This window comes from Osmerus eperlanus, chromosome 13, assembly GCF_963692335.1.
Source record: "Osmerus eperlanus chromosome 13, fOsmEpe2.1, whole genome shotgun sequence".
Lineage (NCBI taxonomy): Eukaryota > Metazoa > Chordata > Actinopteri > Osmeriformes > Osmeridae > Osmerus > Osmerus eperlanus.
The window spans coordinates 11,861,212-11,884,572 of record NC_085030.1 but is presented as its reverse complement, the minus strand read 5'-3'; the positions used below and the strand labels follow the sequence as shown (position 1 = coordinate 11,884,572).

Genomic DNA, 23,361 nt, shown 5'->3' with positions numbered 1-23,361 from the left:
TGAAAGTCACACAGCCTTTAGATGTGTGCCTCTCTGTAAAAGGCTGGTAGGGGAAGCCATGTCTTTACATGGCTCCAATCAAAGGAAATATGTTCATTTGTGAGTCTAATCACCCCTGAATATTGTAAGGGCTTGTTCGATCCAAATCAATGGGCTGGTGGAAACCAAGTCCTTTAGGCAAATTGCTACAGTCCAGGCACACACTGGGGATAAGTCAATGGGAGATATCACGACATACACTGCTATATAGTGTAAAACAATGACCCAAAGGAAACGTGCTCAGGTTTGAAAACTCTACTTCGCTGCATGATAGATTGCTGGACAGGTTTCCCACTGTACGCTTCAAAGGGAGTAAAATGAGTCAAGAATTTCAATGCAAACAACCCGTGAGTGGCAATAGCTCAGGCACAGATGTCCCGTGAATTTTTGATATTGTGCCTCTGACCATCCTCTTGATATTTTGCAAGAAAAAAAACATTGTTCACGCACAAAGAAAAACAAGCTCTACTAAATTAAATCTTGTTTCCCCTTTTCCTTTTTCTGAGTGTTTCTTGAAACTGTTCCCCTGTGTAGATTATGTGTAAAGCTCTACATGGTCTCTCAACCTCATGTTGAATACATGTGGGCAGAAAAGGGGATATCTGTTCATAGAGAGAAACAGGTTTATCTCTATGACAACCTTCACAACATGAATTCTGAAAAAGCAATCTACTACTGACAGAATTTGACTAAACCTCTGTGAGCACCATGAAGGTTACAGTAGGCCCTACATGGTATTCTGGGATTTAAGGTCACTAAGCCATACTTGAAAAGACTACAAGATCTTAGTAATATTTACAACACGGCTCTGCATAATGCATTTCATTCATTTCCTGTATTCCTTGTGTTTGAGATACAGTGAATACATTGTTGACAAACCCAAGATGTCTATGATCAAAGACAGCAAAAAAACATCAGATCACCATCAGACAGTAAATATCCCACACTGCCAGTGTGTGTTTGAGATAACTGTTAAACAAGGACCAAGGACTGTAACAGAAATCAATGTTGCTCACATTCCTGTCCACAGTCACAGCTCCTCTAATCAACCGAATTGTTTTCAATGAAAACAATCTCTCCACTGTAGAGCCACTTGGTGTCGGAGAGAAACTACTCGCCATGCCTCCGTTACTGATTTGATTGTTGTACACACAAAGGTAGACTGCCTACCGTGGATATGGGATGATTGAATTATTCAGTTTGGCAGAGATTTGGCAGCAATTGTGTGGAGTGCTACCTTGAGTGCAAGCAACAGCAAGACAGCACCGTCTTGTTTCCTGCACCATTGCACAGCACAAGCATTAATAGCCTCTACCCAAGCCGACAGCAACGAGCAACCACAGGGCCCCGACACGTCATGCCTGCGCCAGAGTTAGCCTCTGTTCCTATCCACACCTCACTGTTTAAGTTAAAAACCAAGAGGGTGTGGTTTATCGCCAAATGACCAATCGGTGTTGCCGCGCCTCTTGCCGCCGATCAGCATATCCAGTTATTTGTCAATTTATACCATGGTCTGGGTGAATACTTGATTATGATTGGATGCATGGTGTCCATTAATTCCTAATAAAGGAATATGTAATGGACATGTATTTAGTAGTTGTCGGGATGGCTGAGCGGTGAGGGAATCGGGCTAGTAATCTGAAGGTTGCCAGTTCGGTTCCCGGCCGTGTCAAATGACGTTGTGTCCTTGGGCGAGGCACTTCACCCTACATGCCTCGGGGAGAATGTCCCTGTACTTACTGTAAGTCGCTCTGGATAAGAGTGTCTGCTAAATGACTAAATGTAAATGTAGTTCCAGTGAAACTGTCTGTTTATCGTTCTAAAATTAATGCGATGGCTAGATATTATCCGTATCTAAAATGAGTAACCATAGCAACAGGGACGCAGTCCGAACCTCCATTAACATTGCAAAACGTAGGCTAACAAACTAACATCTAATTATTACAACAATGAGTTAAATATTTCTTATAACCTTTTTGTAGAAAATGGCAACTTTGATGACTAATTTTGTTTAGAAAGGTCAGTTAAAAACAGACAAACTGATTCACACGAACTACAACATCTATGAAAACCATAGGTTGGTATTTGGTAAGCTTACAGTACCCTGATGTAATCAAAATGACGAAATGGAAACTGCCACGTATTCTCAACCAGGCAGAGGATAACATCATGAGTTCAGCAACCAACATGGTGATTAGAAAATCAATGCTAATAAGAATAAATACAGCTTTTCTCTATTGATGCTAGCATGTCACTAATGTAGGCCTACTCCAGATTTATGCAGGTATGTGTAGAGTTACAATAATAGAGGGGGTGATTGACCACAGCGTCAACCTAGTGGTTACAGACATTAGCATGCTCATGGTTGAGTGGATTAAAATCGGGTCATCTCTCTATGGGTTTCTCCACGATGATACATGCACAACATGATCAATTTATATGGCTTTCTTTAACTAGGTTGTGCTTATTTCACTTCAGTGTGAAATCCAATTTGCAGTACACTACAGAACAAGAACATAGGAGAACACCAGACTACATGGGTAACGTAGGCTGACATGGCATGAAACCTAAGGATTCAAGACAGTGAAACGGCATAACCACATGCACTTGTAGGCTACTTCAATATGAAGCAGAAGGACACGCTTAGCATTTCTGTGGGTGTTTGTGCGTGTTTGTGTCTGCAGACATATCATTGCATTATGTGTAATCAAACGTACAATATATGCCCAGCTTCCTGGACTGTGAGATGAAATCTTAGACTAGAACCTCATAAATCATGAATCAATATGTCAGGTAAGCATCCCCGAAAGCTCTCCTCTCAGTGACAAACTGTAATACAACCATGGGACAACCTTTAAAAGTCATTTACACAGATGATAAAATCACAGGAAATGCACTAAAAGGGATCTGACTGGGATCACAAGCACATGCTCAGGCACAGCCATAAATACATTCAAACTGTCCATTTTTCTTTTTTTTGGAGGGGAGAGGGATGAAACAGGAACAAGATGTGTCAGAGGTATTCTGTTACTAAAATAAATCAATGACGATGATAATCATATATGATAACATTTTTGTATGGCATTAAAAGAGTCAAGCAAGTTTACCTTCATAATTAATTTACAACTGAAACCTACTCCACAATACCATGCTACTGAAATCATTATATGTGCGCTTAAAGACTCATTAACAATGCTGCATCTGAGCGCGTGTACAATTAGGTTCTAGCAGTCCTGAAAACATTTTATCATCTGGTGACACCGTGAACAAAAACAAAGCTCTGATGTCATGCAGTCAAGCAGGCTAAGAGCCTGCAAGGAGATCTCCTCATTTCACACTAGTGCAGCTAGCAAGCACCAAGTGAAAAAGAGGCCATTTAGAGAGAGGAGTTCAGGTATACATTAAGCTATTAATAGGAGGCTGACATTTGCGCACCCTCCTCTGCAAGGCTAGGCATGCTCATGTGAATGTGTGTACCACTACTTTTAAATCACCAAGGACACGATTCCCTCTAGGGAAATGATTAGCTTCCTTAGTTCTGAAATATGAGGAAACTTTGATAAGCAATTAAGCATATTCAGTTGCCTATGTCTTTCTTGTTTTGCCTTTCAAGTGCACGTTTGGGATCAAATACACAAATAGATAGATACGGTACTTTAAATGTATGGTTGTGAGTGTGAACCTTTTGTCAGGTGTGAAAAACCCTTATTATGTGTTAGCTAATTGTATCACCGGTGTGCGTGATCTCTCCTTACAAGATACTGTAAGAATATAAAAGCTTTCTCTAAAGAAAGCCCAACATTATAGCGCTATGGCTCTTCATTGAACAGAAATGTGTCTTCAACTATTCTTTCTGTAATCTATTCCTGATGACATACTAATATATTTCAGAATTATTTCCTCAACAGTTTTATGTCGTTTATGTCGTTTCAAACATAAAAAGGAAAATAAATAATGCAGGTGACTTTTTTTCTTTCTTTCTTTCTTTCTTTCCTTGGGCTGAAATAAGGATCCAATGAAGTGAGTCCAAACAACCAATGAGACAGCCACAGAAGTTAAAACACCTTGGTTTGTGGTTGAGCTATAATAAAAAATAATTGCACAGAGATGTGCAGCGCATATTCCTGATTAAGAAAAAGACTCGTGGAAATGTGCATTACAATGCAAAAGACTTTAATAAATTCCAGAAGCGCACACATACGTACATAAACAAAACATTTATATACAGTTTTCTCCACACATTGGCAAATCAAAGTCAGTTACAAAGATTATGTAAGGTGCATATTGTACTTCACATTTAATAAAAGTGAGGTTCTTCATCTCCCTAACGAGGATGAAAACTCTCCTCATGTATGGGTTTCTCATCTCCCAGAAGATCAGGCAACTCTAATTCATTACACAGTGCTATAATGCTATGTATAGTTATACTGTGGTTCCTACTCAGTTGTAGTGATGCATTTGATACCATAATTACATCTGATACTCCCACCTATAGCAATGATTGATCGTTACTTATGTTGTGCCATACAGCCTCTTCTATCAAAGCAATCTTTAGGTTAACCATTAACATTGGACAACAGTGCTGCTAAGCCCACCAAGCCATTGACTAGTTTAGTATTAAAAAGGTAAATCAAGTATCGACTTAATCATAATGAGTGTTACAATACAGAAGAGGCATACGTGTGTGTGATACCATGAACCAAGGCTTTAAGATCAGAAAGTGCACTATTTAGTGGACTCTTCGCCTAAATGTTGACCTTATTGCTGTTTAAAATGTAGCCTTCATTCTATGTCTGTTTTTGTGTTACACTTTCTCTTAAAATACACTTCTCTTCAATTTTGCTTGGATAAATAACGCTGCAATACAAATTAGTGCAGAAAACTTTTGTCCCTTTTAGCTTGCTCAAGCCAACCTAGAAGTCTGCCTGAGGTATTACCATTTGGAATAATTTAAATGATATCTCACAGGGTAAATCGGCTCTGACTTGGAGCTGACAGCAACACACAAAGGTTAAGCATGATGCCTCTCTATTCTGTCATACATAAACAGCTTTTGATTATAACCATAAGCATTCAGTCCCTTATGATTGTGGCTTAGCTCAAAGGTATTAAACATTTTCTACTTTCACCCGAATCATTCCACAGTAATATTGTGGAGTTATATTGGTAAGTACTCAAATGTGTCGGTTCTGTACTGTGAGTCCATGCACTGTAATGCTAGCCACACTCTTCACAAACACACTGTGGCACTGCAAGTGGAAAAGATAGAGCCAATAGTTGACGAAAAGTACACTATGACATGGGCAGAACAGTCAAAGAGGCCCACTGGCAGTAGACCTTGCAGCATTAAAACATTGTCAGTCACTATCTCCACGAGCTAGCCCAAATTCAATGGACAAAAAAGCAAGTCGGAAAAAAAAGAAAACAAAAAATAGCCACCAGGCAGATAAAAAAAAAAAACAAGGCCAAAAAAGAATTAATAAATATAAACACGGTCAACTCTGTGATAGATTACATACATACATATAAACATACTTTACAGATCTATCCACTGTATTTCTATGCTGCTTTTTACAAGTTGAGATGGGAGGATTAGAGTGGGAAATGGTTCAGAATGCCTCGTCTTTTATGACAAAGGTAAAGTGATGGCATAGGATTCAAGAAAGCATTTCAAACCTTCAAAAATCTGACAGATTTACAAGTCGAGGTTTGTCAAATTTCAGACAGGCAACACTATGTGTCTCATCTCGGGGTGATTGTTTCAAGTTCATATTTTTCCTCCCGCCAAAAAAAATTTATAAATAAAAATGAAAGAAAGAGCGAGACATATTCTTCTCTAGGCCATGTTTTGAGGCTGTGGAGACAGTAAAGTACTTGTTTCACTTCTTCAGTCCTCCCTCTCCTCCCTCTCTCTCTCTCTCATTTTCTCTTTTTCTCTCAAGGTACTGGGAGCTAGAGATTGATTTTTATCCTGTGGGAGCGAGTTGTACCTGTGCCACAGAGTGTGCCATAGAGTGGTGGTTTCAGTGCCGTCTCCTGAAATATAGAGAGACAGACAGATATAGGGAGATTGTAATTACAATATCAATAAGCTCTGAGTACCTAAACTGTTGTATTCCACTGTGAGGCTAGCTTAACAGTGAATACAATAATTGATTTCAAAGAGATAAAAAAATAAAAAATAAACATTCTTCAAGGCACAGCTGACAGTGGCCATTATCTGGTCAGATTTCCTTGAAGAATGCTATGTGTGTTACAAGCGTGAGCATTGGTGTACTTATCAGAGCATGCAATTTTAGAAAATGTTTTTGACTCCACCACCCTAGTGCAAAACTCGCAGGTTACCCTGGAAACATAATGTGTCTCAATTTGGTCCTTGGGACCCCTGTGCTGGGTCTTCTGATTTGTCCAGATTTGACATTCACTAACCTTCAACAAATGAAACGACAGCCGTGGCAAAATCTGAATCATGTAAAAAAAATTGACCTACCCCTTGCTTACTTGAGTCAAGATTACAGTAGTGATCTTTCTGCAAAAAGTGCTCCAATCAACTACTAACGCAAGACATTGGCGTCCGATTTGATTACCTAGCCCTAGTTAAGAGAAATCACTTCTATGACTACTTGCAGCATAGTAAGTTGTGAACAGCGTGGACAACAGAAGTTGTGAACATCTGAACATGGATGGCTAATGTTAGAGTCCATGCTCCTCACCAACATGTGGATAGAGGACGGGTCTCTATGGGATTCTTGTAGCTTCTGTTTAGCAAGTGCAATTGTCTTACTGTTTGGTGTGAATAAATAATGAATTACACAAAGAATTGTCAACACATCCTACCCTGGGATCAGAAAGCTGGATGATAATGCATGTGTACAGTATGCCATGAATATGTAGATGGGCTTTTGAGGAATGCGGTTGTGAGAGGTTAGTCGGCACTGACACTGACCCTTCGTACACCACGGTCCTGGAAATACAGGACAAACAAAGAGGTGCACTGGCCTTTCTACTCCTACATATTCATGTCTGTGTCTAAGATCACTCAAGCAGGGTGGTGCTCATTTGATCTGCCTTGTCTAAAGCACATATTTAGACAGAGGCTCCCTAGCACCAGGGGGGATTGACCTCGAATATGAGAACCGAAGGGGGGGGTGGGGGGGGGTTGATAAAAGAAAGGGAAGAGATGAGTGGAAGAGAAGAGAAAAGAGGAAGGGGGTATAGGGAAAGAGGCTCTTGTGAAGCATTGGAATCTGCAAATGGAGCTCTTACTGTATTACGTACCATATGCTGCCGTAAATATGTAGTCTCTGAAGTATTTTGACAAGCTTTTCTCTTTGGAGAGAACGTCCGTAAATCCTGTCAAACATCCAGTTGACCTTCATCTGCAAGTGTCTCCTGTGACACAGACTATTATGATTCAATGGATGGGGGGTTACTGTCTGCTTTATCCTCCACTGCTTAGGTAGGGAGTGAATGAGTAATCATGCCAAAGTCACTAAATCACCATCTGTCACTTCCATGCAGAAAACATTTGTCAATCTGCTTTTTACCTCCTGCATTTTACCTCCTGCATTTTGGAGTTTTGGATTACATTTTTATCGTATGAGAGAATTAACAGTGCCAATGTTGATTGTGAAGCTTTTGTTAAGCGCCGACTGGACGAAGGCTGAACAACACAAAACACTTTCCTTTTCACAAGATTAAGACAATGAAATCCATATTTTTCAAGTGGGGCTTTAAGTGTTCTTTTTAAGATTACGCTTAAACTAGATTTTGTTCAAAGCATTGATAAAGTGGGTCAAAATAGTTGTTCTTGTCAATCATCATGTCACTTCCGAAGGAATTCTGAGGACTAGCGTCGCCTATATGTGGTACGCCTGCTAATATTAAAGACAACTTTTTATCTGCCTCATCCAAAACCTAATTACAGTGATTTTAATCATATTGTATTACGAGTGATTAACCCTTTGATGCATTTAATTAACCTTTGGAGCAGCAGATTCTCATCAGGCCTGACTTTATGGTAGGGCTTTTCCTGGCACAGGCTTTAAATAAGCACACTTAAAACTGGTGGGAAATCTAACAGCAAAGGGAGGCATCACTTTACTATAGCTTAAGGCGACAGGGAGTAAAACATTTTGATTATTGAGTACCATTGTCTCACCATCATTAAGGGTATTGGTCAGAGAGTCCAATAATGTCCCATTTTAGGCCACTGACGTAGGCTACTTTTCAGACTTTCGAGTAATGCACATACAGGAAGACATTGCCCTAGGAGCGGCTGATACAGCATTATCTAGAAGATTGTGAAGAATGTTTACTTAGTCATGAATTCATTCATATTTAAATGAGGTTTGCAGATGGTATTTTCCCTTTGATGAGTAACATCAGTGCAATTCTATGAATACATTCAAACAAGGAAGAAAAAAACAAACAGAATTTGGGACTGGGAAACAGATTGAATATTCCTGCATACTATGCTTTAATCATAACTGATTTTAGTGGAAAGGCATTCGACAACTTGTAAGTGGGATTATAGGCATGCTGTAGGTAAAATGGCTAAGATGCTTTCGACAGGGTTTAACTGAATTTTTCTGACATTAACAAGAACAGTATATCAAGGGATATACAGTCACTTGCAAAAAAACTGTGCCATGAGAGAATTAAAGAACAAAGGACATGGTAGCTTATAGTAGGGTTACAATGGGGTCAAAATTGAAATAGAAAAAAATGAAAATGAAAAAAAGTCTGTGGAACGCAGCACACAGGTACAAATGTTACATCATGTCAGGCAATCCATTTTTATAGTAAATGATGAACCTAAATAAGTGAATAACCCATAAAAAAAAACAATAACAGCAAGCAAAAATCAAATAAAAAATCAAAATCAAGACAGATTATAGGCGTAGGTACTTCTGCCTCAGCCTCAAGATCCAGGTAAGTCTGCTGGATACTTGATATCAAATGAATACCACGGCCAAACTCTTTTCACGTACGAAAAGAGACATCAGAGGGGTTCCAAACAACCCTTGGCTTTCTTTAAGACAAATGATAAACCGACACAGACATCCAGGTCCAAGCAAAAAACCTGACTAAAGTCTAGGTGTCACTTTTAAAACCGTGAATGTGGGTCATTAGGGAGCAAAATGAACGTGTTAAATGGACATCGGCATGGGAGGCGTTTTATGGAACCTACTTCTTGCTCTGTGTTTAAGTATATGGGTCCCTCAGCTCCTCCATCACCTTGATCCCTGTGACCCTCGGTATAGCAGTACTCAGTCTCTGTCCTGTGGTGTTCTACTCCGCATGTCAGTGCTGAGCAAGGCCACCTCTCTTCACCTCTGATTTACATTTATTTCCCTTGCCGGCTGTTATTTATTAGGGCACTTCGCATTTGGCACATCTCTTAGGGAATCATAATCCCTGCCGTACCCTAGCATTCAAATGAGGCTCTCTGCCCACCCATCTTTGTGAGCGCAGTAAAGACACAGCTTAATATTGCAAGCACGGAAATTGAAAATATATGGGATTATTAATTGAGACCTGTGCTGTGTTGCCACTCTTTTGGGATGTTCCTGTGACTGTCCCGGTGCACTCAATCAGCTGATGAGGCGAAGTTCCATCTGTGGAGCTACGCCTGTCAGTCAAGGCCCTCTTGTTAGGCTCTCTTTCAGCCTTTGCTTGTTTTATGAAGTGTCAATCAAACAGCTAAGCATTTCTTTAATCCTCTCTGACCTCAAATACAGCTGAGCGGAGTTCAATTAGCATCACCACTGCCACCACCCGTCTGCCTCTCTGGCATGTTGTTAGTCTACTGCCAGACATACCAAAAACAAAATAGTTACCACCATTTTTCTACAGCCAGTAGCCTGAATTTCCAAGTAGAACATTTACTAGAAAGCTAAAGTGTGTATTTTTTGTTGTTGTTGCAAGAGGAGGTAGAATCTTTGCCTACATTCTTTCACATTCTGAGAAGGAGTTAAGTTTATTTTAAAGATGTGAATTTTGCATAAACCACTTGAAATGAAATGAAAACCATGACTAATTAGGACTCATTTTCAGCATTCTCTGATGCACAGTACTGATGGCCATATTTTCAGTATTCAATGCTGAAGACGTTCATGTAGACGTGATTGTCTGTGTGGGTGAATTCCCTGGCTCCATGCTGCCATCCTCCCCCCTCGATATCACCAGCCATAGGACAGTAAGTGGGGTGTGAGTGGGGGGAATTGTGGTGGGTGGTAGGTTTAAAAAGGAAGTCGTGAATTACCTGTCGGGTGCTGATTTGGCCCGCGGTCTTGAATCCCCCTTGACAGCTGCATTCTGAGACACTGTAAGGGTCGGAGCTGGTTGAAGAACACTTGGACAGTGAGTCGCAGCCCACCACAAACGTATTGTCCAGGGGGAGTTCCTGGATGACATGGTGCTTCTTGGGAGCTACAGGGGTCTCTGGTTTGATTTGAAAGGTGGGCTGGGGAGAGGCAGACTTGTAATGCTTGGCCAAGTCCGGACTGTCAGGTTTGAAGGTGGTCGGAGTGGTGGCCCAGTTGTACTTTCCCATCGTCTGCTCCTCCAATTCCACCGGGAGGTCTAAGGTACCGTTAATGTGCTCGTGGGTCGGGTCGTCAGGCTTGGATTCTTCGATGGTTACAAAGTTCAGCAGGAGGCTCTTGGGGGACCTCTTCTTTTTCTTCTTCTTCTTCTTGATCTGACGGTTCTCCTGGTTGGGCGACACCCATTCACCACTCTGCTTGCCCTTCTGGACCACCTTGTGGCGGGGCGTCTGGCGACAGCGTACCAAGGCCGTCACGAAAATGACCAGCACCACAGTCATCGTCCCTGCTATGATAGCTATGACAACGATGACATATCCGTTGGTTTGGGGTGTCACCTCATTGTCCCCCACATTGCGGTCCAAGGGCGTCTCCATGCTCTTCCGTAGTTGTTCCTGGATGAAGGTAGCGTTAGACACAGTCTCATTTACAAACAGGTGAATGAGTGCAATGGCGTGTAATGACTCTGGCTGGCCTAGATCTTTGACCTCGACTACCAGCCTGTGCAGACCTTGATCTGCTGCAATTATCTTCTCCTGCAGTGTTATGTTACCAGAGATTTTGTCTATGGCAAAAAGCCCTCTCAGGGAGCCCCTGATGATGCTGTATTGCAGCTCAGCATTCATGCCTGTATCATTATCAATGGCAAAAACCCTTGTGACCACAGACCCAGGACTGGTGGTAGACTGAACCAAATCATAGGAATAGTTGGAGGAGGGTATGACAAACACAGGCCGATTGTCGTTGACATCGACGACGTTGATGGTGACCTTTGCATATGAGGTGCTAGGTGGCTGACCCCCATCTACTGCCTTCACCGTAAATGTGTACGAGCTCTGCTGCTCCCTATCGAACGTGATGTTGGGTTTGATCACGCCGGTCTGGGGGTCGATAATGAAATGATCTTTGCCGTTCAAAATCGAGAGGGTGACGACTGCGTTGTCGCCGGCGTCCGAGTCCGTCACCGTGATCAGGCCCACGGTCCCGTAAAGAGGCAGGTTCTCAGGCACGTAGAAGTTGTACTCGGGGTGGGTGAACGCAGGGCTGTTGTCGTTAAGGTCCTGGACGATTAACCTTACTGTGACATTGTTCTGCAGCGACGTGGAGCCGTTGTCCCTGGCAATGACAGTGAATGAATACTTTTCCTGCTTCTCCCTGTCCAGACGCTTTCCAACAGAGAGGACTCCCGATCGTCTGTCCACGTTAAACCCGTCAGGCGAGTCAGGGCCGAGAGTATAAATAATCTCTGCATTATGTCCGCTGTCGGCGTCCGTAGCACTGATTTTGATCAACTGCGTGGAGGGGTCGTTGTTCTCTGGTATGGAGAGCTGTATCTCAGGTTGGGGGAAGATGGGTGCGTTGTCATTTTCATCCTTGATTTTAATTAAAACCATCGCTGATGTGTTCAAGGGAGGCTTCCCTGAATCGGAGGCCACTATCTTAATTGCATATTCCCTGGTTGTTTCATAGTCTAGTGTGGCAGCAGTTTCCAGTAAGAATTGGTCATTAAAGACGGGCCTCAACCGAAAGGGAACGTCATGGTCAGTGTAACAAGTCACTTTACCATTCAGATCAGCGTCTTTGTCTGTGACTCTAATTAGGGCTATTTTTGTGTTAAGAGGAGCATTCTCGGACAGCAGAACAGTCCCATTAACTAGGTTCATTATGTAGCGGGTGTCTATGGAGGGAACATTGTCGTTAACGTCCGTCACGTTAACGATCACTGTGGCTCTAGAGGGGCTGGAGCTCCCGTCACTGGCCAGCACAATCAGCTTGTGGACTGGGGTCATCTCTCGGTCCAACGGCTGTTTGACGGTGATGAGTCCCGTGGAGCTGTCGATGGCAAAGTGACGTTTGGTGGAGGCGGCGATCTGGTTGCTAAAGGCGAAGTGGATCTGTGCATTGGAGCCCAGGTCGGCATCTGTGGCATGGAGTTGGGTCACCGATGTCCCCATTGGCGCATTCTCCGGAACGGTCACCTCCACCTCGCTGTCCTTGAAGACCGGGCGATTATCGTTTACATCGGAGATGGTCACCTGGAGGATTGCTGTGCTGGATTTGGGTGGAGTACCTCCGTCCTCCACCTTGATCTTCATGACAAAGGTGTCCTTCTGCTCCCGGTCCAGGCTTTGCTGGACAATGAGCTGGGGCCACTTGTCGCCCTCCGGGGTCTCAATGATGTCAAGGCCAAACTCACTGACACTCTGTAACAACAGATAATGAGGGGAAATAATTAGTGGGTTTCATTCCATGTTAGAGAACTACATGCTCATTACAACCTCCAACATGTTTAATGCTATAATTGGCTATTTATCTGCATGGGACCACATTCACAGGACCTGAATTATATGCTTCACCAGCTACATAACTAGTACACTGCAACCATGCTAACACAGCAGTTTTGAATGTTTTGAGTGAAAAAATACACTCTGGTTTGTTTTAGCTTAAACAGATGTTTGCTCAAAGTGCAGAAAAAAGCTTGGGGTGAAAGTTCTATAAAATCTCATTAGAACGCTAAAAAGGTCCCTAATATATTTACTTTGAGAAAAAAACTGAGGGGATCATCCACTTATTAGAAAATACTTGAGCAAACTTTAGATGCTGAGAGCAAAGTAAACAGGTTTAGGCCTCGCCATAGAGTTGATTAGCGCTTACATACAACCCGGCACTTGCTGGGTTGCATATTCACAAATCATTTCAAGTCATTTCCAGTAATCCGGACCACTTAAGTACTTAACTTATTCTAAACAAGGAAACAAATATTCATAAAAACTGTGTAATTTGCTCACTAATATTGCTTGACATCTTGTTGGGAGGCATGCATACCTAGCCCTGCCACCCAGCTTTCCTTTTCCAGAGCTGGAATGAAAGAGTGTTTTAGCCTGCTAGCCTCCTCAGTTCCTTTTCCTGACTTAAGTCAAATGAGATTCTATTCTACCTTCCTATCTTGTGTCGACTTTGGAATAGAGGGGACTGCTTACACGATTTCAAGTTCATATGTGAAAGAGACAGTTGAAAAGAGAGCTGTAAAGATAAGCTCCAATTTTAAATGCACTGTGAGACCACCATAGATTAAAGAGAGAGCGAGACTGCACATTTAAAAAGCCTTTCACCCAAGGAGGGCTAAATCTAGGGAAGTGTAAAGCCTGAGGAAAATGAAAACAAATGCACATGTAATCCCCATGAGAAACTGGCACTGACTGTTCAAAGTAATTGCCCCCCTCAAACACACACCAAAAAAATGAAATAAAAATATTGCTTCATATTTATAATTTCAAATTGACTATGGGGTATAGATGGGACTTGGCATATTTTTCAGCATTCTTTGATTTAGAAGGAAGATAAGAAGAGGGAAAAAGTGAGAGTGAGAGTGTGAGTGAGTGAGAGTGTGAGTGAGTGAGTGAGTGAGAGTGTGAGTGAGTGAGAGTGTGAGTGAGTGAGTGAGAGTGTGAGTGAGTGAGTGAGTGAGAGTGTGAGTGAGTGAGTGAGTGAGTGAGTGAGTGAGTGAGTGAGAGAGAGAGAGAGAGAGAGAGAGAGAGAGAGAGAGAGAGAGAGAGAGAGAAGGGACTACGAAAAGAGATCAGACCCATGAATGAGACACATGCACATTACAAAACAAAGAAGCTCTTTGAAGCTCTTTGAGTCAGAAGCAGTTTCATGCTGAAACAAGAAAAAGCATCCTCCTTAAAGAGATAAGCTTCATGCTGCACATAATGTTGTAAGAGATTATTCTGTCTAGGCACAGCTATCAAATGAGATTACGATACATACATTTTCATTGTGAAAGGAATATTTGGACCAAATGTGTACCCTCGACTACCCAGTACGTTTTCAAATCAGTATCACTCTTGTATGCATATGGAAACCAATATGGCAGAGGGAAGCATGTATAGGAACAGCATGTAAATTATTTTGCAATGTCGGAAATTGCTTGCTATGTATGTTGTCACCAGACTGATGCATTACACTGAGTGACAGGACTACTTTATAGAACTGGCACTGCCTGAGTGATCATGTGATGGTTAGTTTATGATCAGTCTTGCAAAAAATAAGATGATACAGTAAGTGTTTGGATGAAGTAGTCTACATTACTGGTGAATGGACAGACCATATCTGAAGTGCTGACTTATAAGAGTTGGTGGTATTAAATCACTCAAATGGACTTTATGACAAAAACGTAAATAATTACTATATTATAGTTTCAAAATGTGATTGTGTGAAACAAACCAGAGCAGTTTAAAATAAAAACCACACCAACAGAAACAAGAATCTCAAAAAATGTAACCTGCTTCATTATAGTGTGTGAGATGGTGGATGTTGTAGTTTCTTGATAGTCTGACTGTACACAACCTGAATCAGGTTCAACCTGAATTCTGTATTAACAGTCATCAGGTTGAATAGGAATGACATTGGATAAGGGCCATTCCATCGCTCAACAATTTAAACCGAGCAACACTTGCAGCACTAAGCATTATAACACATTTCATTACCAGAGAGGTGTATCTCAGGCTTCTAAATTTGAACAAAAGCAAATAAATACCTACTGATATATAGTAGGCATTTATGTTGTGATGTTAAGTCCAGTCTAAGAAATGGCGAAATAAGAATATGAATCACTAGCCCTGAGGTCAGGTAATGATGATTCACTCTAAATGGATAACGAGAGCAGATTAAAACATTGCTGAATCTTTGACCTCTTATGTCAAGGTCTTAGCAGCCTTTCTGAACCCTAAATATAAACTTCATAATTTAACATTCAAGGAGTTGTGTGCTAATACCTATCAGTATGGATGAGACGTCTGTGTATAAGAAATATCTCATCAAAGAAGTGAAATCTCGGGAGAATCTCAGGAGGAGGAATTGTTAAAGGCCAGAGTTGAGAGATAGCAAGGAGGATGACTCAAAAACCTTTCAGCAGACACTTTCAATGCTAAATTATCAGCGGATGCATCTTAGAATGAAGTTGATGACCTTTTTTAAAACTCAGAGGGGACTGTGATTCAGCAGTGAATATATCTGCCCCCTTCATAGTCAAGCTGATGATGGTGGATGTCCCTTCAAACTGGTGTGGCTATTTATCATTGGCTATTACATCATTTTGCAACATAGATGGAACTCTGCTCATTCTCTCTCCCTCTCTCTCACTACTGGACTTGATCGGATGTATATTGTTCTCTCTCCCTCTCTCCCTCTCTTTCACTACTGGACGTGATGATCAGATGCATCGTTTAAACAAAAGGAGCACAGGATTGTTTTTCTCCTCTTGATAAACCTTTGAGGAAGATAATGTGTCAGAATCATACACAAATGAAAACTGGAAATGGTTGACAGGGAAGCTTGGTCTAACAGGTCTAACAAGTCTAACAGGCCCTTTTTCTCTGCACAAGCAGCCCACAATCCAGAACATTAATCAAATTCAACATACCAGTTCCAGTCAGTTGAAGGGTGAGTACATTCAATCATTGTGGGCAGTTAAATATGAACAAGATACTCCATCTCTAGCTTCAAAACTAATAACAAGGACCATCATAGTACATCCATTCTGAAGTCTTTGTACATGTTTGCAACTGACAACTAGCTTTAAATAACCTGGCCCTCAGATAAACAACAGAGGTAGTACAGAATAAACTCTTCCTAAATGGAGTTGTCGTTTAAATTCGCCCCAACCAAAATAAAAATGTCTTGCTTTATCTGAGAGTCATAGGCTGCACCCAACAGCCGGGTATCGATCTACACAAGGTGATTCTGAAAAACACCCACCCAGACCCCTTTTCTAGATACTAAAATAGCTAAAATGGAAAGGGATTTAGTTTCATCATGCCATGTAGCGAAAACTCCTAAAAGGTTGAAGCAGAGGAAATAAAACAATTGGGGAGGCAGCTAGAAAACCTTCAAACAACAAAATGTCAATAGCCCCATCCCTAGTGCGTGGCCAGGTCTTCATGTAGTGTATAAGAGTGAACCTGTAAAGGGGTTCTCTTTAAGTGATAAAATATCTCCTAATGGAGGGCCCATCATCAGCCATGCATGGTATTACTTTCCTCGACCTTGACCATTTCTTAGAATTGCCCCTGCTGCAGTACAGATGACGTAACAGTGTTCATGCTAATGGAAAAATCTCACTCGATCAGCAATTAGAAACCATGATGAGACACGTTATGTTGGCCAGTATTATCTATGTTCCCTCCTGATGAAAATAAAAAATAAAAGTAAAGATTATAAAAAGGTAGGACTGTCATCTGCTCTTCATGAAGACAGCTAGCTACATGCATAGTCGGCTTCTGTTGCAGGGAGCTGACCCACTGTGACACACATTGGTAGAAATTTCAGCATCATGTCCGGCACAAAACAGGAACACTGGGCAAAGTATTATTCTGTTGGAGCGTCAGACAAATCTCAGAGGACCATACAAACATAGTCCATGGGGTGGATTAACGGCCAGTAGCTATTCTAGGAATGCTTGCACAAGCTTTTCACTAAACTGGTTGCCTTTATTCTTCACTTCTGAAGACAGTAGGAACCAGAGGTTCAACATATCCATCCATGTGTACTCTACCACCCCAAGCACTATTCATCTTTGAAACTTCCATAAATAGAGAAGACTAGAGATATTAAATATTCTAATCCTATCAAATATACTGCTGCAATGCCTTCCAATGGTTGTGAAGACCCTGTACAGGTCTGTACAAGGTTTAAATAAAGCAAAGACGAGAGAGAAAACTAGCGTGAAACAATATTGCACTGTGAAAAGGGCAATGAAAATGAGTGCAGACCATCACCGTAATGTGCAGAACATTTGGTTGGTCATTTTCCAGGCATGAACAATTCATAGCGTTATATTGGGGAGGTCTTGGCAGAGAGAAAGGCTCTTTAAAAATGCAAAATGATAATCAAGGCAGACATGGGCAGCAAGGACTCTGCTAATTTGCATGCCGTGCAAACGTAATCTGATAGACTGTGATAGATTTGTCATTCTCATCTCACACTGGGAACGACAAAAAAATCAAGCCAGAGATGTAATCTTTTCAGAAACTTGCAAAGTAAATGCATACTTACAGTTACTCTACTGTGGCCCCCTCACCTTACTTTGTGTTTTAAGAGCTACCTCTTGTGCGTCTTGTTTAACCTCACCTCAGTAGAATTACCATTCATCTTCAATTTTTTATCTACCGCAAAAGTGTTGTCTAGACTATAAATGGAGAATGCATGACATCATCCTACTTTCTGGGGTTTACTCTAACTTCATTAGGCAACAGAGAATATTGCACTGTGCTTTAATAGAGCATCAATTAGATGATGAAGTAAAGTTTGCCTGGTTCTGCATGAGGCACTTATTAACATAATGAAGTGCATTCCTTTCCATTGCCTCTAATCAACATTGTGCACAACATTCAATCTGTTTCTGGAAATTGGACATAAATATGTACTGTGAAGGCAATTTATTTCATAATCAAAATTACAACTATCTATTGACTGTAAAATAGTAAATGTTGCTGTGTCCAACTACAAAGTAGTTGCCATGGTTCATAGCTCACACTGTAGGTCAAGTGAAGTATCCATGTTCAAAATCAGCTCCACATGAGAAAGGTTGTTGCTTTTATGGGTCATAAAATAATCCATGTTTAAACATTATCTTCATTTCGGTCATCAAGTGTTTAGCAGCAAGCAAACGGAGGCTAAAAGCTTAATCTTTACTGAAATTATCTGGTCAACTGATGTGCTGTTTGCTGTTGTGATGGTGGCAAGGTTATAATTAGTTGATCACCGTTTGCAGTAGGATAAAAAATATATTTTCTAATTGGATACAATGCTTGTTGCTGAATTGATTGACCTGTAAAATGAATGTCTGAATTCAAGCATAACCCCTCCAACAGGCCGTGAGCAGATAGTTCTGTGGGGTTAATAAAAATGGAACCTCACCTTGACCAGTTCGTAGTGCTGAATCCCATTTATGCCCACATCGGGATCAAAGGCTGATGGCACCGGGTAGCGGGTGTTTATGGCTGTGTTCTCTGGGATGGATATATTTATGACCGTGGATTGGAACAGCGGTGCGTTGTCATTGATGTCCTCAATGAGGAACCGGATTTTGACCAGTTGGAAGATCTCATCAGGCAGGATGGCCACCTCGATCTCATAGTAGCAGCGTTTCTCGTTGAATACTCCAGAGCAGAGCTTTTCACGGTCAATGCGATGGGAGGTGGTGAAGATCTCGCCGGTATTGGCCTCCACCCTCACCAAAGGCACGTCACCCGTCTTGTAGACTGGCTTGAACTGCAGTGGTGAGGATAGCTTGATGTCCGGGTCGAGGGCCAGGTCCAGGTCCCGCCGGAGGTTACCAATGCGGACATTCTCTGGCTGCTCCTCTCTCACTGTGTAGTCCTTCTCCTGGGCCCAGGACGGCAAGACCAGGCAGGTGAGCAAGACCACCAGCACATGTGCCCAACTTGCCAAGTCCATAATCAAAGTGGGTGGGAAGCTTGTCTTCTAAACTGCAATTCTGTCATAAGACCACATTGGAGGAAAAGAGAGGTCGTTTTTAGAGAGAGTAAGAAAGAGCCAGAGAGAGACATGTCACCTCAGAAATTACATGACATTCCTAGGTTCTTCTGTAATTAGTATTATTTTCCCTAATGGAGTGTTTTGAACTTGACCTTTTCATACTAACTAGCTGTAAGCTTGCATCCTTCCAATGTCTTTGAGAGAAAATTAACAGCAGTTTTACACAATTAACCTTTGATGACATCCCATCGAACATGCAGATGTGAAAAGGTTAGTAGTTCACGTATTCCATCAATCGTTCTGCTGCGGTAATCATCCATTTCATATTTTCATTGCTTACTAGAGGGACAGAGGGGTTCACATCTGCAGTTGTCAGGGGACAACGTTACTATGTTTAATGAATATCTGAAAAGCAGGTATGCTGTATTGTACTGTTGAAGAAAGTCATACACATTTTGTATTTTTCGCTCATCTTTTAAAACATTCTAGTACTCTCTTTTTTAGCTGTCTGATCTTTCATGTGACATACCGTTGTTTTCAATGAGCACAAACACAGTGGAACACTTTTTCTATCTCCAGTATGACTGTTAGTGGAGTGTTCAGTCTTCAGAAACTACAACAAATGTCCAGGCCTCTAGTGTGACACCAATCTCATTTACACTTCAGTATTGACTACATGTTAATAGCAACTTCTATAGACAGCCAGTAACCATAAATGGGTGTGTGTACCTTTAATGCAGAGCCTAATTTATCCAAGTGTAAATAAATAAATAATAACTCATACGCGAAAAGTTTCATGAAAGCCATCACTGTAAACAAACAGATAATTAAGAGAGAGACAAGTGCACTGTTCATCATTACTCTGCATGGGAAACTAAATTAATTGATCAATCGTGAGAGCCGCCATCTATCTTAATATCTAGAATACAATCATAACTTCATTATATATAGAATAATGTGTTTTCTTCATTTTCAATTTAAATGACATAAAGAAACAGAACTCGATAGGACGCAATGTCTGAGTCTGGCATAGTAAATAAAAGCCGATGGGATTCAGTGCCATATGACGTTATCCATAAATCAGTGCTTTGTTAAACAGATGCCAACTTCCTTGATGGTTTCACAAACTAATGCTTCAAATGCTAAAACCTTGCTGAAGGGCAAGGTTCTTGATTGCCAAAATCTCAAGTAGGTCACTGCAAGATGGTTGGTGGAGACACTGAAGACATTCTATGCAACTATGCCAAGTAAATAAAACAATGGAGTTACCATTTGTTGTTCCATGTTTTACCATGGAAAGGTCCTATAGGATACATGTGTACAATTGTTCTGGAAGATCAAAGAAGAGTAGGAGAATCATATAATTGTGAGCACTAAGATCTTTAAGACCACAAAACCACAAAAAATGTCAAAGTGGTGTCATTATATTACAAGCACATAAGGACTACAGTTGGATAGTGGCCGCTTAGATAATACTGGCACTCTCAAAATAATGTTCATAAATTTGTACTGTGCCTGTCAAACTAAATGTAATTAAGTAAAATAAAGTATAAAACGTTAGGCTACCCCCAAAGTCATTTTGTAAAAATGGTTATGAGTCTGGTCACAGGGTCAGGGTTAGGAAAATTGCAGTCCAGTATAGAGGTTTTACAGTGTGCTCTTAATAATACTGACCCTGCTATGTAATGATGTAAAGTATTACTGCTAACTGTTGGCATCTCAAGGAGCATTTGAATTGAGCTTCTTCCATCCAGTCGATAACGGATCTGGATAATTTTCTTGCTCATAGCCCACCATGTTTCCGGCCCACTTTATTTAAACCCCATGTGCCTGTCACTATGGTGTCGGATCACTCTGAGTAATTTAAGTTTCTTCCGAACACCTTGGTTTGTATTAATAAAGAATTCCACATCATGTCATCAAACTTCAATTTCCTCTTAACTGTGACAGAGCAGTGTGACACCCATCACACAAATAGTCCACCATGCTAATGATCAATTCTGTACATAGCTTGCATATAGTTGCTGATAAAAGCATATTGTTCAGTACGCTCTGTGCGTGTTCCTCACTTTATGAAATTTTTACTCTCACTGGGAAAGAAAACAATATACCAAATCATCACAATCAAAACTGCAGGGCACCTTTACACTGACATGGCTATGACGGTTATCTCTATACTAACATCTCTGAAGGGAGTGTGATGATTAAATAGGGATATTTCATTAAATTAGTTTTGGACCCAGCATTCACCCCCTCTATAAACGGACATGTCTTCTCTCATTCGCTCATTCTCATGACATCACAGACGCCTCATTAAAGTCTGCTGTGCATCAAACATGGCTGACAGTGTTTTCCTGACGTAGATCAATGCGTTGGCATACTCTACAGTCGGGCAAACAGTGGGATGTTGTCGCTTCAAGAATACAGGTAATACATAGACACAAGTAACCATGACAGTTTCATTACATTACATTTACATTTAGTCATTTAGCAGACGCTCTTATCCAGAGCGACTTACAGTAAGTACATGGACATTCCCCCTGAGGCAAGTAGGGTGAAGTGCCTTGCCCAAGGACACAACGTCATTTTGCACAGCCGGGAATCGAACCGGTAACCTTCAGATTACTAGCCCGACTCCCTTACCGTTCAGCCACCTGACTCCCAAGTTTAACTTTGAAATGTGTTTCATTTGTAGAGAGTTTGAGCAATTACTATTCATTTTGACAAGTGTAGGTAGTCCAATGCTGAACCCAACCATGCATGATGAAGAGAATACATTTTCTAAAGGGTGTGCTACAGTGTTGAATAAAAGATCAAAGGATGATTTCGATTTATTTTGCATGTAACAATATGTTACGGTAGATGATGCGATGAGTCCAGGACTCCTACATATGAGAAGTGGTGAGAGTTCTATCTTTCAATCATTTTTAAGGAGATATCTTATAATCCTTCTCGACACAATGAGTAATGTCATCTGAAATTGCCAGCCATCACAAACAATGTCATATGGTCTAGTGATCATACTGACCGAATGGACAGACATAAATTTCATGTATTTTGCAGGCGGTGACCATTGGGGTATTACAAATTCCATAGGGAAGTCCACATGTCATCCCTCAAAATATTCAGGGCAGATCCCTTGTTACAGTTCTTCCTTAGCAGTTCTATGCTTGAGCAGTGTATACCCTAGGGACCACCCCCTTTTGAATTATATTTTGTAGGAATCTGCATGCCTTTGTGCTTTTAAACTTTAACAGTTCTAGAAAGCTCACAACTTTTTCCAATGAAGGTTGGAAAAGGAAAACAAGAGGTGGGGAGTAGAGCAAAAGGTAAAGTGTCTGTCAGAGTCTCCCTTGCTTACATTTCACTAGGCTCTAGAAATGCTATTTTGAGCCCCAGACAGCCAGATTCAGTCAGTAGGCAACTCTACCTTCTCTCTCAGGAGACAAGAGTGAAGGAGCAGACAGATCCTGGATCTCTTTACATGACAATATGATGGACAGGCCACCCTGGTGTTATTACCAGCCAGCCTCTGAGTGTATGTTTGTGTGTGTGTGTGGGGGGGGGGGGGGCTTTGCCTCCCTAAAGACTGTCTGATCGCTGAAGCTTCAACAGTAGTATGAAGGAGAACAGATGAAATGGCACCAAAGTTATTTTTAAAAAAAACTTGATGATTTGGGTGTTTATAGATATACTGTATATTTTCACAACATCGAGCTCTTGATAACCCAACAACAGCACCTTGATAAACTCAGTGCCTCTGCCTCTTACCTTTCTATAGATTTCCAACCATCAGAGAAATTGTGATTCTGCCAATTGTCAACCAGAATATTTCCAGTATATTTCGGACTTGGCAAAGGAGATAAATCATTGCCTTAGTCTGACTCTAAGAATGATTGTGGTCAACAAAGATGATGGATTCAGAGGTTAACTGAGCTGATACAGATCAAGATACAGGCATAAGGTCATTACCTTCTCATAGGAAAGATTCTTCATGTCACGTATTACTTTTATCAACTAACCCACTAAGGGCTAATATCAATCAGAACTGATGTATCACCATGTCATCACATGTGCCTAGTTTTTGTCCTAAAATAGAGATGGGATCTGACTGATATTGAGTTATGCTGCACAGGAAAGACATGCAAATAGGTGTAAAGCCATTTACTGTGTAGCGCTGAGCTCCACTAGCTGTGCACATTGGGAGACCATGGGACCTATAGGGGGCAGTCAAGGTGTACAAACATAAGTTCGAAACACAAATTTTGCA

General features: G+C 41.2%; 1 protein-coding gene across 2 annotated transcripts in view; it reads right to left on the bottom strand.

Moving 5' to 3' along the window:
- pcdh11 (protocadherin 11) overlaps window positions 1–23,361 on the bottom strand; it is a 106,896-nt gene that overhangs the window by 80,628 nt on the left and 2,907 nt on the right. The window contains exons 2-4 of one of the 2 annotated variants that reach the window (XM_062476482.1): window positions 18,510–19,089; window positions 10,307–12,793; window positions 4,202–6,075 (exon numbers count right to left, since the gene is read on the bottom strand). In XM_062476482.1, coding sequence (XP_062332466.1) covers window positions 5,992–6,075; window positions 10,307–12,793; window positions 18,510–19,049 — 3,111 coding nt within the window. In that variant the 5' untranslated portion in view covers window positions 19,050–19,089 and the 3' untranslated portion in view covers window positions 4,202–5,991. Of the gene's footprint in view, window positions 1–4,201; window positions 6,076–10,306; window positions 12,794–18,509; window positions 19,090–23,361 lie in introns of those variants that run through there. The other variant, XM_062476481.1, reaches the window with a different exon arrangement.